This window comes from Rhincodon typus, chromosome 44, assembly GCF_021869965.1.
Source record: "Rhincodon typus isolate 14 chromosome 44, sRhiTyp1.1, whole genome shotgun sequence".
Classification (NCBI taxonomy): domain Eukaryota; kingdom Metazoa; phylum Chordata; class Chondrichthyes; order Orectolobiformes; family Rhincodontidae; genus Rhincodon; species Rhincodon typus.
The window spans coordinates 2,076,678-2,088,665 of NC_063375.1; the positions used below are offsets into that span (position 1 = coordinate 2,076,678).

The window sequence follows — 11,988 nt, forward strand, 5'->3', positions numbered from 1 at the left end:
CCCCCACCGGAGCGGGTACAGGCGGCGGCTCTGTCCACCCCCCACCAGAGCGGGTACAGGCAGCGGCTCTGTCTACCCCCCACCGGAGCGGGTACAGGCGGCGGCTCTGTGTCTCCAGCACACACCCATACCAAACCTCTTTAGATATTTGTTCCTCAGTTTCCCTCTGACTATTTTGGAAGATATTTTTCAGAAACAGCTTCTCTAGTTTCAGCAGTAATGCTTTCCTACAGCTCTCCCCGCCCCTTTCCCCTTTCCCCTCCTTTCCTATCCTTCCTACAGCATCTGAAACCCTGAGCCGCCAGTCCTCCCCGTCCCTCAGTCACGTTTCTGTCGTAGCTACAACGGCCCGACCCTGCCTCACTGCACTGCCTCCTTTTTTTTCTCTCATTGCAGGCCTTACCCTTGTCCTGGGTCACCTGCATCTCTGTGCTTTTTGCTGGAGGGTGGCACCTTACCATCCTTTGGGAGTCCATGGTATGCGTTGCCACCTCTCGCCATCTGAGAGTATGCAGCTTCCCCGATCTTGTAATTCCCTGTACACGTTGCAGCTCTCCAACACCCCGCAGTCCTTAGTCATGTTCCCCTTCTGTTTACAGTCTGCTGCCACCTACCCTGACCTCCCTATCCTGAGGCAGCAGTGTTAACCACTGAGCCACTGTGCCACCTAAGTACATAAGTACATGAACTGGAAAGGTATTGGGGGGTACGGTGGTGGATATTGGCCAGGAGCGAGCAGGTGGGACTGGTTTAGTTTGGGATTATGTTTGGCATGGACTGATCAGACCTACTTTCGCTATCCTTACCCACCTGTCATGCACACTTCAAAGAACTATGTATCTAAACCCCTAGGGCTCTGTGTTCTACAATACTACATCCTGTTTAATTTATGTCAACGTGCTCCTTATGGGAAGAGGTAGTAATACAATATGTTCCTTCCCAAAATAATGTTTTGATTGTGTACTTGACATTACATAATAGGCCAAAATACCTCCTCAGTAGAAAAGCTAATGTGGATAAACACGTTACTGAACAAACATAACCTACATTTTTTTTAGCTCGCTGTTAAATGACCTTCTTGCTGTCACTGCTATGTACTGCCAGAGCTCACCATTGACAGCAACTTCAGTGAACTTTATTCTAAACTGTGGAGGCATTTCAATGCTATTGCACTGTTTCGTCAGCCAAAACTCTGCACCCTCATGGTGGACGAAATATACTCAAAGCATAAACGCACAAAAGGTGTGAATGTATTCGAGTGCAGAACCAGTTTACAAGAATGTTCTCATTCCTGGGATCACTCCGTGATGAGGATAGATCGAAGACATTGGGACTATACTCCCAACGGGCTGCGTGGTGGGTCAGTGGTTAGCCCTGCTGCCTCACGGCGCCAGGAACCCAGGTTTGATTCCATCCTCGGGCGACTGTCTGTGTGGAGTTTGCACATTCTCCCTGTGTCTGCATGGGTTTCCTCTGGGTGCTCTGGTTTCCTTCCAAAGTCCAAAGATGTGCAGGTTAGGGTAGATTGGCCGTGCTAAATTGCCCCGTAGTGCCCAGGGATGTGCAGATTAGGGTGGGTTAGGATAAGGTGTGGATGGGATGTTCTTCGGATGGTTGGTGCAGACCTAATCTGCATCCTTTCTGTGATCAGAACTGTGCACAGTGCTCGGGAATGATTTGGCCAGTTCCAGTACAAGCTGTCTGGTGAAGTAGCCTGTTATTTCTCTCCCTCTCTCCCTCCCTCCCTCGCGCAGGTGGTCCTCTTGCTATGGTGGGCTCAGCGATGATGGGAGGAATTCTTCTCGCTCTCATCGAAGGAGTTGGGATCTTGCTGACCAGATACACTGCCCAGCAGTTCCAGAACCGTGAGTACCCTTGCTGTTCACCCCCCGCCCACCTCCTCCCCTCTCCTTTAGGGTCTCTACCATCTCTGCCTGGCTGTTTCTCCTTATCTCATCGCCTTCTCTCTCCTCGAGCCTGTTACACAGGAACAGGAGGCCATTCAGCACCCCCTTCCTCTTCAATGCTGTTACACGGGAATTGGAGGCCGTTCAGCTCCCCCTCCCCTCCCAACTTGAGCCTGTTACACAGGGAACAGGAGGCCATTCAGCCCCTCCCTCCTCCTCAAGCCTGTTACACAGGAACAGGAGGCCATTCAGCCCTCCCTCCTTGAGCCTGTTACGTGGGAACTGGAGGCCATTCAGCCCATCCCTCCTCCTCGAGGCTGTTACACAGGAAGTGGAGGCCATTCAGCCTCCCTCCCTCCTCGAGCCAGTTACACAGGAACAGGAGGCCATTCAGCTCCTCCCTCCTGGAGCCTGTTACGCAGGAACAGGAGGCCATTCAGTGCCCACCCCCCTCCTCAAGCCTGTAATGCAAGTTCAGGAGGAGGCTGTTTATCCTCAGTATCCCTCAAGGACGAGATGCAGTGGTATGTGGGACCTGTGGGCTGGGTCTAACTCCTGTGGCAGTTGTTGCGTTTGATGTGGGTCTAGAGGTGGTGGAAGCAGCTCTCACTGACTCTCTGACACTCTCTTGCCTCCCCCCACACCCTCCCACCACCTCCTCCCACCTCCTCCTCACCCCCCCCCGCCCCGTTCACCCCGCAGCGAGCCCTACCTTGGAGGATCCCAGCCAGCTCCCACCGAAGGATGCTTCTGCCTCGTTCCGGGGTTACGGCCAGTACCAGTGACGGGAGGGGGGGAGTAGGAGGGTGTGTGCTTATCCCACACAGAGATACATAGAGAGAGAGAGAGAGAGAGCACCCAGCGCTTGATCCAACTCTCTCTAGCCTAGCGATCCGTGCCCGCTTCCACAAGCCGACTGTCTCCCGAAAGCTTCACTGTGAATCGAGCCTTTGTGAATTGGACTTCTACTGAGCCCATGGTGACTGTCGAATCTGGGGAGGGAAGGGGCGAGCCCGGAATAAAGTCTGTCTGTTTGATTTGTGAGATCTGAAGTAGGAGTGTAGTTTTTGCAGAAATGTTTCCACGTACGTTCCCCCCATCAAACACTCCTGAGGGCAGGGACAGCACGGGGTTAGAGACGGAGTAAAGCTCCCTCTACACTGTCCCCCTCATCAAACACTCCCAGGGACAGGGGGTTAGATACAGAGTAAAGCTCCCTCTACACTGTTTCTCTCTCCCCCCCCCCCCATCAAATACTCCCAGGACAGGGACAGCACGGGGTTAGATGTGAAACCACGAGTACAGAGGCTGGTTATCCTGTCACCATGTTCCCCCTTTATTTTCTGTGGAGAGCCCTTGACAGTGCTCCAGCTCCCTCAGAGCCAGCTCTCGGAGTGAGCAGAACCTCTGACCCTCCTGTGTGTACCTGTCAGTCAGGGCTCCCTGACTAGCCCAGATTGACAGCCCCAGTCAGGGAACTCCGATTCTATGGAGTCCACCTGGCTGACTCCCACCCCCTTGCAATCATTACAGATCAAACCTCCCGTTTACTTTTATAACCAAAAAAGAAAGGTCTCCCTATTCTCTAAAGCTGAAAGTAAAGCGTCTTCTACACTGTCCCCATCAAACACTCCCAAACAGGACAGTATAGGATTACATGAAGGATACAGCTCTCTCCACTTTCAAAGCTCCCTTGACACTGTCCCCATGAAATGCTCCCAGGGCAGCACAGCACTGGATAAGATACATTGTAAACGTGTAATGGAGCGGACTTAGAACAAAGAACAATACAGCACAGGAACAGGCCCTTTGGCCCTGACACATTTTGCCCTTCCACTCTGAAACTGTCTTCACTTACAGGATCCGTATCCCTCTATTCCCTTCCTATCCATGTATTCATCCAGGTGCTTCTTGAATGCTGCTATTGTGTCTGCTTCCACCATCTCCTCCGGCAGCACATTCCAGGCGCTCCCCATCCTTTGTGTCGAAAAGCTTGCCTTGCCCGTCTCTCTCAAACTTCCCCTCTCGCACCTTGAACCTGTGTCCCCTAGTAATTGACTCCTCCACCCTGGGGAAAAAGCCTCATACTTCCTACTCTATCCATGCCATTCACAATCTTATAAACTTCTATCAGGTCGCCTCTCAACCTCCTGCATTCCAGTGAAAACAAACCCAGTCTATCCAACCTTTCTTTGTAGCTAAAATCCCCCCCCCATACCATGCAACATCCTGGTAAACCTTTTCTGTACCCTCTCCAAAGCATCCACATCCTTCTGGTAGCGTGGTGACCAGACCTGTATGCAATATTCCACGTGTGGCCTAACTGAAGTTCTATAAAGACTTAATTAGGGAAGCTTAAGTTGAAAGAACCCCCTAGGGGACAGTGACCATAATATGGTAGAAATCACCCTGCACTTTGAGAGGGTGAAGCTGGAGAATGGATATTACAATTAAGGTAGCTGTGAAGCAGGAGCTGGCCAGAGATGATTGGAAGGGGAGTCCAGCAGGGGGAGAAGGTGAAGCAGCTTCTGGGGGGTAGTGCAGGAGGCACAGCAAAAAGGAAGAAATAAAAACCATCCTAAGGGGAGGATGAGGTAACCATGGCTGACAAGGGAAGTCAGGGACAGCACAAAAAGGAAAAGCGAACAGTGCGGTGAAGATGAGTGGGAAACCAGACGATTGGGAAGCCTTTTAAAAATTAGCAGCTTTTTAAAAAAAAAGCAAGAGTGGAGAAGGTGAAATAAAAGAAGTTTGCAGAATTTGTTCAAAGGTATTAAAGAGGCGAGAGGGGATACTGAACTGCTGAAAAATTAGGCTAAAGAACAGTAATAGGGAATAAAGAAATGGCAGAGGAGCTGAGAAACACTTTGCATCAGACTTCACTGTGGAAGACACCAGCTGCATACCAGAACTTCAAGGCGGGCTGGGTAGGAAACAGGTGAGTGTGGTGGCTGTCACGAAGGAGAGGACGCTGGGGAAGCTGAAAAGTCTGTCAGTGGTTAAACCCAGATGGACTACACTCCAAGGGCTCTGAAGGCTGACGAGACTTGTGGTGGTGATCTTTTGGGAATCACTGGTGTCAGGGAGGGTCCCAGAGGGCTGGGAAACGGTTCATGTAACACCCCGATTTAAGATGGGAGGGAGGCAGAAGACGGGAAATTACAGGTTGGTTTGCCTGAGCTCGGTTGTTGGGAGACCATTGTTAGGGATGAGATTGCAGAGCGCAGTAAAACAGGGTTGCTTCGTCAACAGAAGGTCGCTCCCTGCCAAATCTGTTTGAATTCTTTTCAGGAGGTAACAAGCGAGTTAGACAAAGGAGAACCAGCGGACGTGATCCATTTGGATTTCCAGAAGGTCTTTGGCAGGAGGCCGCTAAGGCAGTCCATGGTGTTAGGGGCAAGGGACCGGCCCGGATAGGGGATTGGCTCACTGGCAGAAGGCAGGGAGTTGGGATAAAGGGGCCTTTTCCGGTTGGTAGCTGGTGAATAGCGGAGTTCCGCGGTGTGTCTGTGCTGGGATCATAACTACCCCGCTATACGTTAAAGATCTACATGAAAGGTCCGAGGTCATTTTTGATAAGTTTGCAGATGAAACGGTGATAGTTGAAAGGGACAGGTGGTGTTGAGGAGGCAGGGAGGCTGCAGAAGGACTTGGAATGGGTTAGGAGAGTGAAGTGGCAGACGCAATACAATGTAGGAAAGTGTGATGTGGGAAGAATACAGCCATAGATGAAGGTGGAGCAGTGGATGTGGTATACATGGATTTAAGTAAGGCGTTTGATAAGGTTCCCCATGGTAGGCTCATGCAGAAGGTAAAGAGGCATGGGATAGGGGGAAATGTGGCAGATTGGATTCAAAATTGGCTGACCCTTAGAAGACAAAGGGTGGTAGTGGACAGAAAATATTCAACATGGTGCTCAGTTACGAGTGGTGTACCACAAAGATCTGTTCTGGGTCCTCTTCTATTTGTGATTTTTGTAAGTTATTTGGATGAAGGAGTGGAAGGGTGGATTAGCAAGTTCGCGGACGATACGAAGGTGGGTCACGTTGTGGACAGTGCGGAGGTCTGTTCTAGGTTACAAAGGGACATTGCTAGAATGCAGAGCTGGACTGAGAAGTGGCAGATGGAGGTTAACCCTGAAAAGTGTGAGGTGATTCATTTTGGAAGGACAAACTTGAAAGCAGAATACAGGGTTAACGGAAAGATTCTTGGCAGTGTGGAGGAGCAAAGGGATCTTGGGGTTCATGTTCACAGTTCCCTGAAAACTGCCACCCAGGTGGATAGAGTTGTTAAGAAGGCGTATGGTGTGTTAGCTTTCATTAATAGAGGGATTGAGTTCAAGAGCCGTGAAATTATGCTCCAGCTATACAAAACCCTGGTTTGCCCACATCTGGAGTATTGTGTCCAGTTCTGGTCGCCTCATTACACGAAAGATGTGGAAGCGTTGGAAAACAGAAGAGATTTACCAGGATGTTGCCTGGAATGGAGGGAAGGTCTTACGAGGAAAGTTTGAGAGAGCTAGGGCTTTTCTCTTTAGAACAATGAAGGATGAGAGGTGACTTGATAGAGGTGTACAAAGTGATCAGAGGTATAGATAGAATAGACAGCCAGAGACTTTTTCCTAGGGTGGAGGTAGCTTTTACGAGGGGACATAATTTTAAAGTGAAAGGAGGTAGATATCGGGGAGACGTCAGAGGTAGATTCTTTACTCAGAGTGGTAGGGGCGTGGAACGCATTGCCGGAGAGGGTAGTGGAGTCGGCCTCATTAGGGGCATTTAAGCGGCTATTAGATAGGCATATGGATGATAGTATAAGGTAGAGGTGGAGGTTAGATAGATCTTAGGTTTCGGATAAAAGTTTGGCACAACATCGTGGGCCAACGGGCCTGTACTGTGCTGTACTGTTCTATGTTCTGGACTATTTTCTAAATGGGGAAAGGCTTCGGAAATCTGAAACACAAGGGGACTTGGGAGTCCTAGCTCAGGGTTCTCTTAAGATTGACGTGGAGATTTAGCTGGCAGTTAGGAAGGCAAATACAACGTTAGCATTCATCACGAGACGGCTGATATACATAAAGACCATAAGACATAGGAGCACAAATTAGGCCATTTGGCCCATCGAGTCTGCTCCGCCATTCAATCATGGCTGATAAGTTCCTCAACCCCATTCTCCCCGTAACCCTTGATAATCAAGAACCTATCTATGTCAGTCTTAAATGTACTCAATGACGTGGCCTCCACAGCCTTCTGTGGCAGTGAATTCCACAGATTCACCACTCTCTGGCTGAAGAAGTTTCTCCTTATCTTCATTCTAAAAGGTCTTCCCTTTACTCTAAGGCTGTTCCCTTGGGTCATAGTCTCTCCTACCAATGGAAGCATCTTCCCAACATCCACTCTGTCTAGGCCATTCAGTATTCTGTAAGTTTCAATTAGATCCCCCCTTATCCTTCTAAACTCCAATGAGTATAGTCCCAGAGTCCTCAAACGTTCCTCATATGTTAAGCTTTCCATTCCTGGGGCCATTCTCGTGAACCTCCTCTGAACCTGCTCCAGGGCCAGTACATCCTTCCTGAGATATGGGGCCCAAAACTGCACACACTACTCCAAATGTGGCCTGACCAGAGCCTTATAAAGCCTCAGTCGTACATCCCTGATTTTATATTCAAGTCCTCTCAAAATAAATGCCAACATTACATTTGCCTTCCTGACTACTGACTCAACCTGCAAGTATACCTTGAGAGAATCCTGGACTAGAACTCCCAAGTCTCTTTGCAGTTCAGACTTCTGAATTTTCTCCCCATTTAGAAAATAGTCCATGCTTTTATTCTTCTTACCAAAGTGCATGACCTCACACTTTCCCACGTTGTACTCCATCTGCCACTTCTTTGCCCACTCTCCTAACCTGTCCAAATCCTTCTGCAGCCTCCCCACCTCCTCAATACTACCTGTCCCTCCACCTATCTTTGTATCGTCTGCAAACTTAGCCAGAATACCCACAGTTCCTTCATTGAGATCATTATTGTATGAAGTGAAAAGTTGTGGTCCCGACACTGACCCTTGCGGAACACCACTTGTTACCGGCTGCCTTCCTGAGAAAGACCCTTTTATCCCCACTCTCCGCTTTCTGCCAGACAGCCAATCTTCTTTCCTGCTAGCGCCTTGCCTCCAAAACCATGGGCCCTTATCTCACTCAGCAGCCTCCTGTGCGGCACCTTGTCAAAGGCCTTCTTGAAGTCCAGGTAGATAACATCCATTGGTTCTCCTTGGTCTACTCTGCTCGTTACTTCCTCAAAGAATTCTAGCAGATTTGTCAGGCATGACCTCCCCTTGATGAAACTATGCTGACTTTGCTCTATTTCACTATACACTTCCAAATATTCAGAAATCTCACCCTTTACAATGGACTCCAAAATCTTACCCACGACCGAGATTAGGCTAATCGGCCTGTAATTTTCTGTCTTTTGCCTTACTCGCTTTTTAAACAGGGGTGTTAGCAATTTTCCAGTCCTTTCAAACCCTCCCTGACTCTAAAGATTCCTGAAAGATCACCACTAACGCTTCCACTATCTCTTCAGCTATCTCCTTTAGAACTCTGGGGTGTAGTCCATCTGGTCCAGGTGAGTTATCCACCTTCAGGCCAATCGGTTTTACTAGTACCTTCTCCTTGGTGATGGCCACCATACTCAGCTCTGCCCCCGACTCTCTTGAATTTTTGGGAGATTACTCGTGTCTTTCACCGTGAAGACTGACACGAAGTAATTAATAAATGTACTGCAGCAGCTGAACAAGGCTCTGGTCACATCGCTTTTGGAACACTGTGGGCAGTTTTGGATCCGTATCTAAAGGAAGAACATACTGGCATTGGAGGAGGTTCACAAGGATGGTCCCGGGGATGAAGGGCCTGTCATATGATGTGGAGGGATCTGACTGAATCTTACAGGATTGAGAGGTTTGGATAAAGTAGATGAGATGTAGGAAAAACTAGGACCTGGAAACACAGCCTCAGAGCAAAGGGATGACCCTGTGGAACTGGGACAAGGAGGAATTTCTTCAGGCAGAGGGTGGGGAAACCTGCCACAGGAAGTTGTGGAGGCCAAGTCAACGAGTGTGTTTAAGACAGAGATAGCTTGGTTCTTGATTAGTAATGAGATCAAGGGTCATGGGGAGAAGGCAGGAGAATGGAATTGAGAAACATATTAGCCATGATCAAAGTGCTGAACATAACAGAAATAGGCCACTCGGCCCATCAAGTATGTTTTATAAAGCTCCCTCCAGATTGTCCCCATCAAATACTCCCAAGAGCTGTGGGTTAGATACCAAGTAAAGCTCCCCTAGTCTTTTAAACAGGGTAAAGATGCCCTCTATACTGTCTCCCATCAAACGAACTGCAGGGAGTGGGGGACTGTTGGAGGGTCAGTGCTGAAGGTGCCTTGCTGTCTATGAAATGACTGATGCTCTGTGACATCATCCTGACGCGAGGAATACACTGGTTCATATCACTCACTGCTCCAGATGTCATGATTGTAAAACTGACAGTAAAACTGATTAATTTGCCGCCCTGGACTACTGACTATGGAAATGATGCTCACGTCAAGTTTAAACGATTAACAAAAAAAATTATTTATTATAAACAAACCTATACTTTTACAAATGACTAAAGGCTTACCACTTACTGGAATGCAAACATGAACCACATCCAGTTAAATTCAAACCTGTGCCCATTTATTTACAAGTAGGACAAATATTTGTGCAGAAATGTGACAAGGAAACAGATTTAAAAAAGGCACATTGTGGGTGAAGTGAATCCTTTATCACAGTTCTCTTGGTTGTGTCGTGACGATTTCACAGTGACATCTGCCACAAATGTGTGAAGATCCTCAAGTTCGTTAAGGCTGGCCTCATGGAAACATGAAATATAGTTTCACTCAGACTTGAAGACCAAGCTTCCACAGCCGTCTAACGTAGAGAATTCCAAAGGTTCACAACTCGTTCAGTGAAGAAAATTTTCACCTCGCGCTTTGTTTTTTAAATCATTCTCCTCAGTCCTAAAGTCTCCGCCCCCCCCACCCCCCAAAAACAGTGGAAACATGGCAACTGCATCTACGCCCCAAACTATTTTGTCAGTTTCAACGAGATCGCCCCTTAAATATCAAAATTCAAGAGAATATGTTCGTAGTTTGTGCGATCCCTCTTTGTAGCTGCCCCGTCATCCCAGGGACAAGTCTGATGAATCTTCAAAGGCCACCCGTCTTTCGTCTCTTGGTCGTTTCCCCCCCCCCGATCCACCTCCCGGCCGTTCGCTTCCTGCCCCATATCTGCCAGAGGGGGAGCGGGGACAGCGACCAAAAGTAGCCAGCTGGTGTGATCAAAAGGGCCTGCCACAGGATGGGGCAAGGGGCACCGATCGTCCCGTGCAACGCACAACAGCGAGGGCAGCAGTGCCAACCCCCTGGGTTCTGCTGCGGTGGCCGGGGTGGTCCATCGCTCATCGCCCATCCCTTGACGAAAGTCTGAGGCCATATCCAAGGGCAGGGCCGAGCAGCCATCTCTAGGTCCAGATCAGATTAAAAAAAAGGCCGATATCCTTCCTTTACAAAGGCGTTAGCAAATGTGACGGGTTGTTAGCGACAACATTTTACAAGCCACATCACCGAGACCAGCTTTCAGTTCCAGCTTTTATTGATCGAGTTAACAAAAGTTGCTGTTCTGGGATTCGAACCTCTGCCGGGGGGAAGGCATGGAGTCTCGGGATGACTAGAACAGCAGACCACGGCATCCCCCACTGCAGACTGCACAGGGCCACGTCCCAGCTTGCTGCAAGGAGACAACTGGCCAGCGAACTCCGGTGGGACAGGACTTGGTTACATTCGGCACAGCACCTGATCAGGAATATAGGCGAGGGGGTTCGGGGGAGGGTGGGAGCTTTGGATCGGGTTACCACATGTTCGTACGGGACGCAGACAGGGCGGTGTCAAACATTCCAAACCCATTCAGGGCAGACGGGTAGCGAGGAGAGCAGATCCGCAGTAGCGAGGGGCATATTTATAGTGAGTGAGAGAGTGGTTTATACAGTGCACCTCTCTCCCCCAAACACAAACACACACACACACACACACACACACACGCAGGCAGGCAGGCACAGAGACCGAGACAGAGACACACACCCCCAGAGCCACACAAAGGTATGCACGCACACACAGACATGCAGACAGATACGCACACTGTGACAGGCACCCACTCACACGGATACAGACAAGGAGAGACACACACAGTGACAGACACCCGCACACACGGGTACAGACAAGGAGGGACACACACAGTGACAGACACCCGCACACACGGGTACAGACAAGGAGGGACACACACAGTGACAGATACCCACACACACGGGTACAGACAAGGAGAGACACGCTTGCAAACACAGACACACACAGACAGGCACTTGCACACGGGTATAGACAAGCAAGAACATGCATTTAATGACATGCTCAGAGAGACAGACACACACAGAGACACTCTCATCAACACACGCAGACAGAGACAGACAAAGAGAAACAGACACCCACACAAAGTGCACAGAGAGACACGGCACAAGGAGAGACAGACACATACACACGGACACACAGACACAGATGCAGACAGACCAAGTACTCACACAGAGACAGACACCCGTACACATGGGTACAAACAAGCAGGGGCACGCACAGAGAGACAGACAGACCCACACATGGGCACATAGAGACACGCACACAGACACAGATGCAAGCAGGCAGACACACACAGATGTTGGAGCACAGAGACAGACAGACATGCATACAGAGAGAGAGACACACAGATCCACATTCAGACAGACATGCAGAGACACAGACAGAGAGATCCACATTCAGACAGACGCACTCAGACAGACAGGCAGGCGGAGACACAGCCAGAGATCCACACTCGGACAGACAGGCAGAGACACAGACAAAGATCCACACTCAGACAGACAGGCAGAGACACAGACAGAGATCCACACTCAGACAGACAGACAGAGATCCACAGACAGACAGACAGGCAGAGACACAGACAGACAAAGATCCACA

At 49.4% G+C, this 11,988-nt stretch overlaps 2 protein-coding genes across 2 annotated transcripts in view; one reads left to right on the forward strand and one right to left on the reverse strand.

Moving 5' to 3' along the window:
• The window catches only part of LOC125487753 (mitochondrial import inner membrane translocase subunit Tim17-B-like), a 5,090-nt gene extending 2,139 nt beyond the window's left edge, over positions 1-2,951 (forward strand). The window contains exons 5-6 of the mRNA XM_048619954.1: positions 1,714-1,865; positions 2,610-2,951. Coding sequence (XP_048475911.1) covers positions 1,714-1,865; positions 2,610-2,692 — 235 coding nt within the window. The 3' untranslated portion in view covers positions 2,693-2,951. The remainder of the gene's footprint in view (positions 1-1,713; positions 1,866-2,609) is intronic.
• Positions 2,952-9,510: 6,559 nt separating this feature from the next.
• gpkow (G patch domain and KOW motifs) overlaps positions 9,511-11,988 on the reverse strand; it is a 31,137-nt gene continuing 28,659 nt past the window's right edge. The window contains exon 12 of the mRNA XM_048619955.1: positions 9,511-11,988. This exon is cut by the window's right edge and continues 1,072 nt beyond it. The gene's annotated coding sequence lies outside the window, so the exon portion shown is untranslated.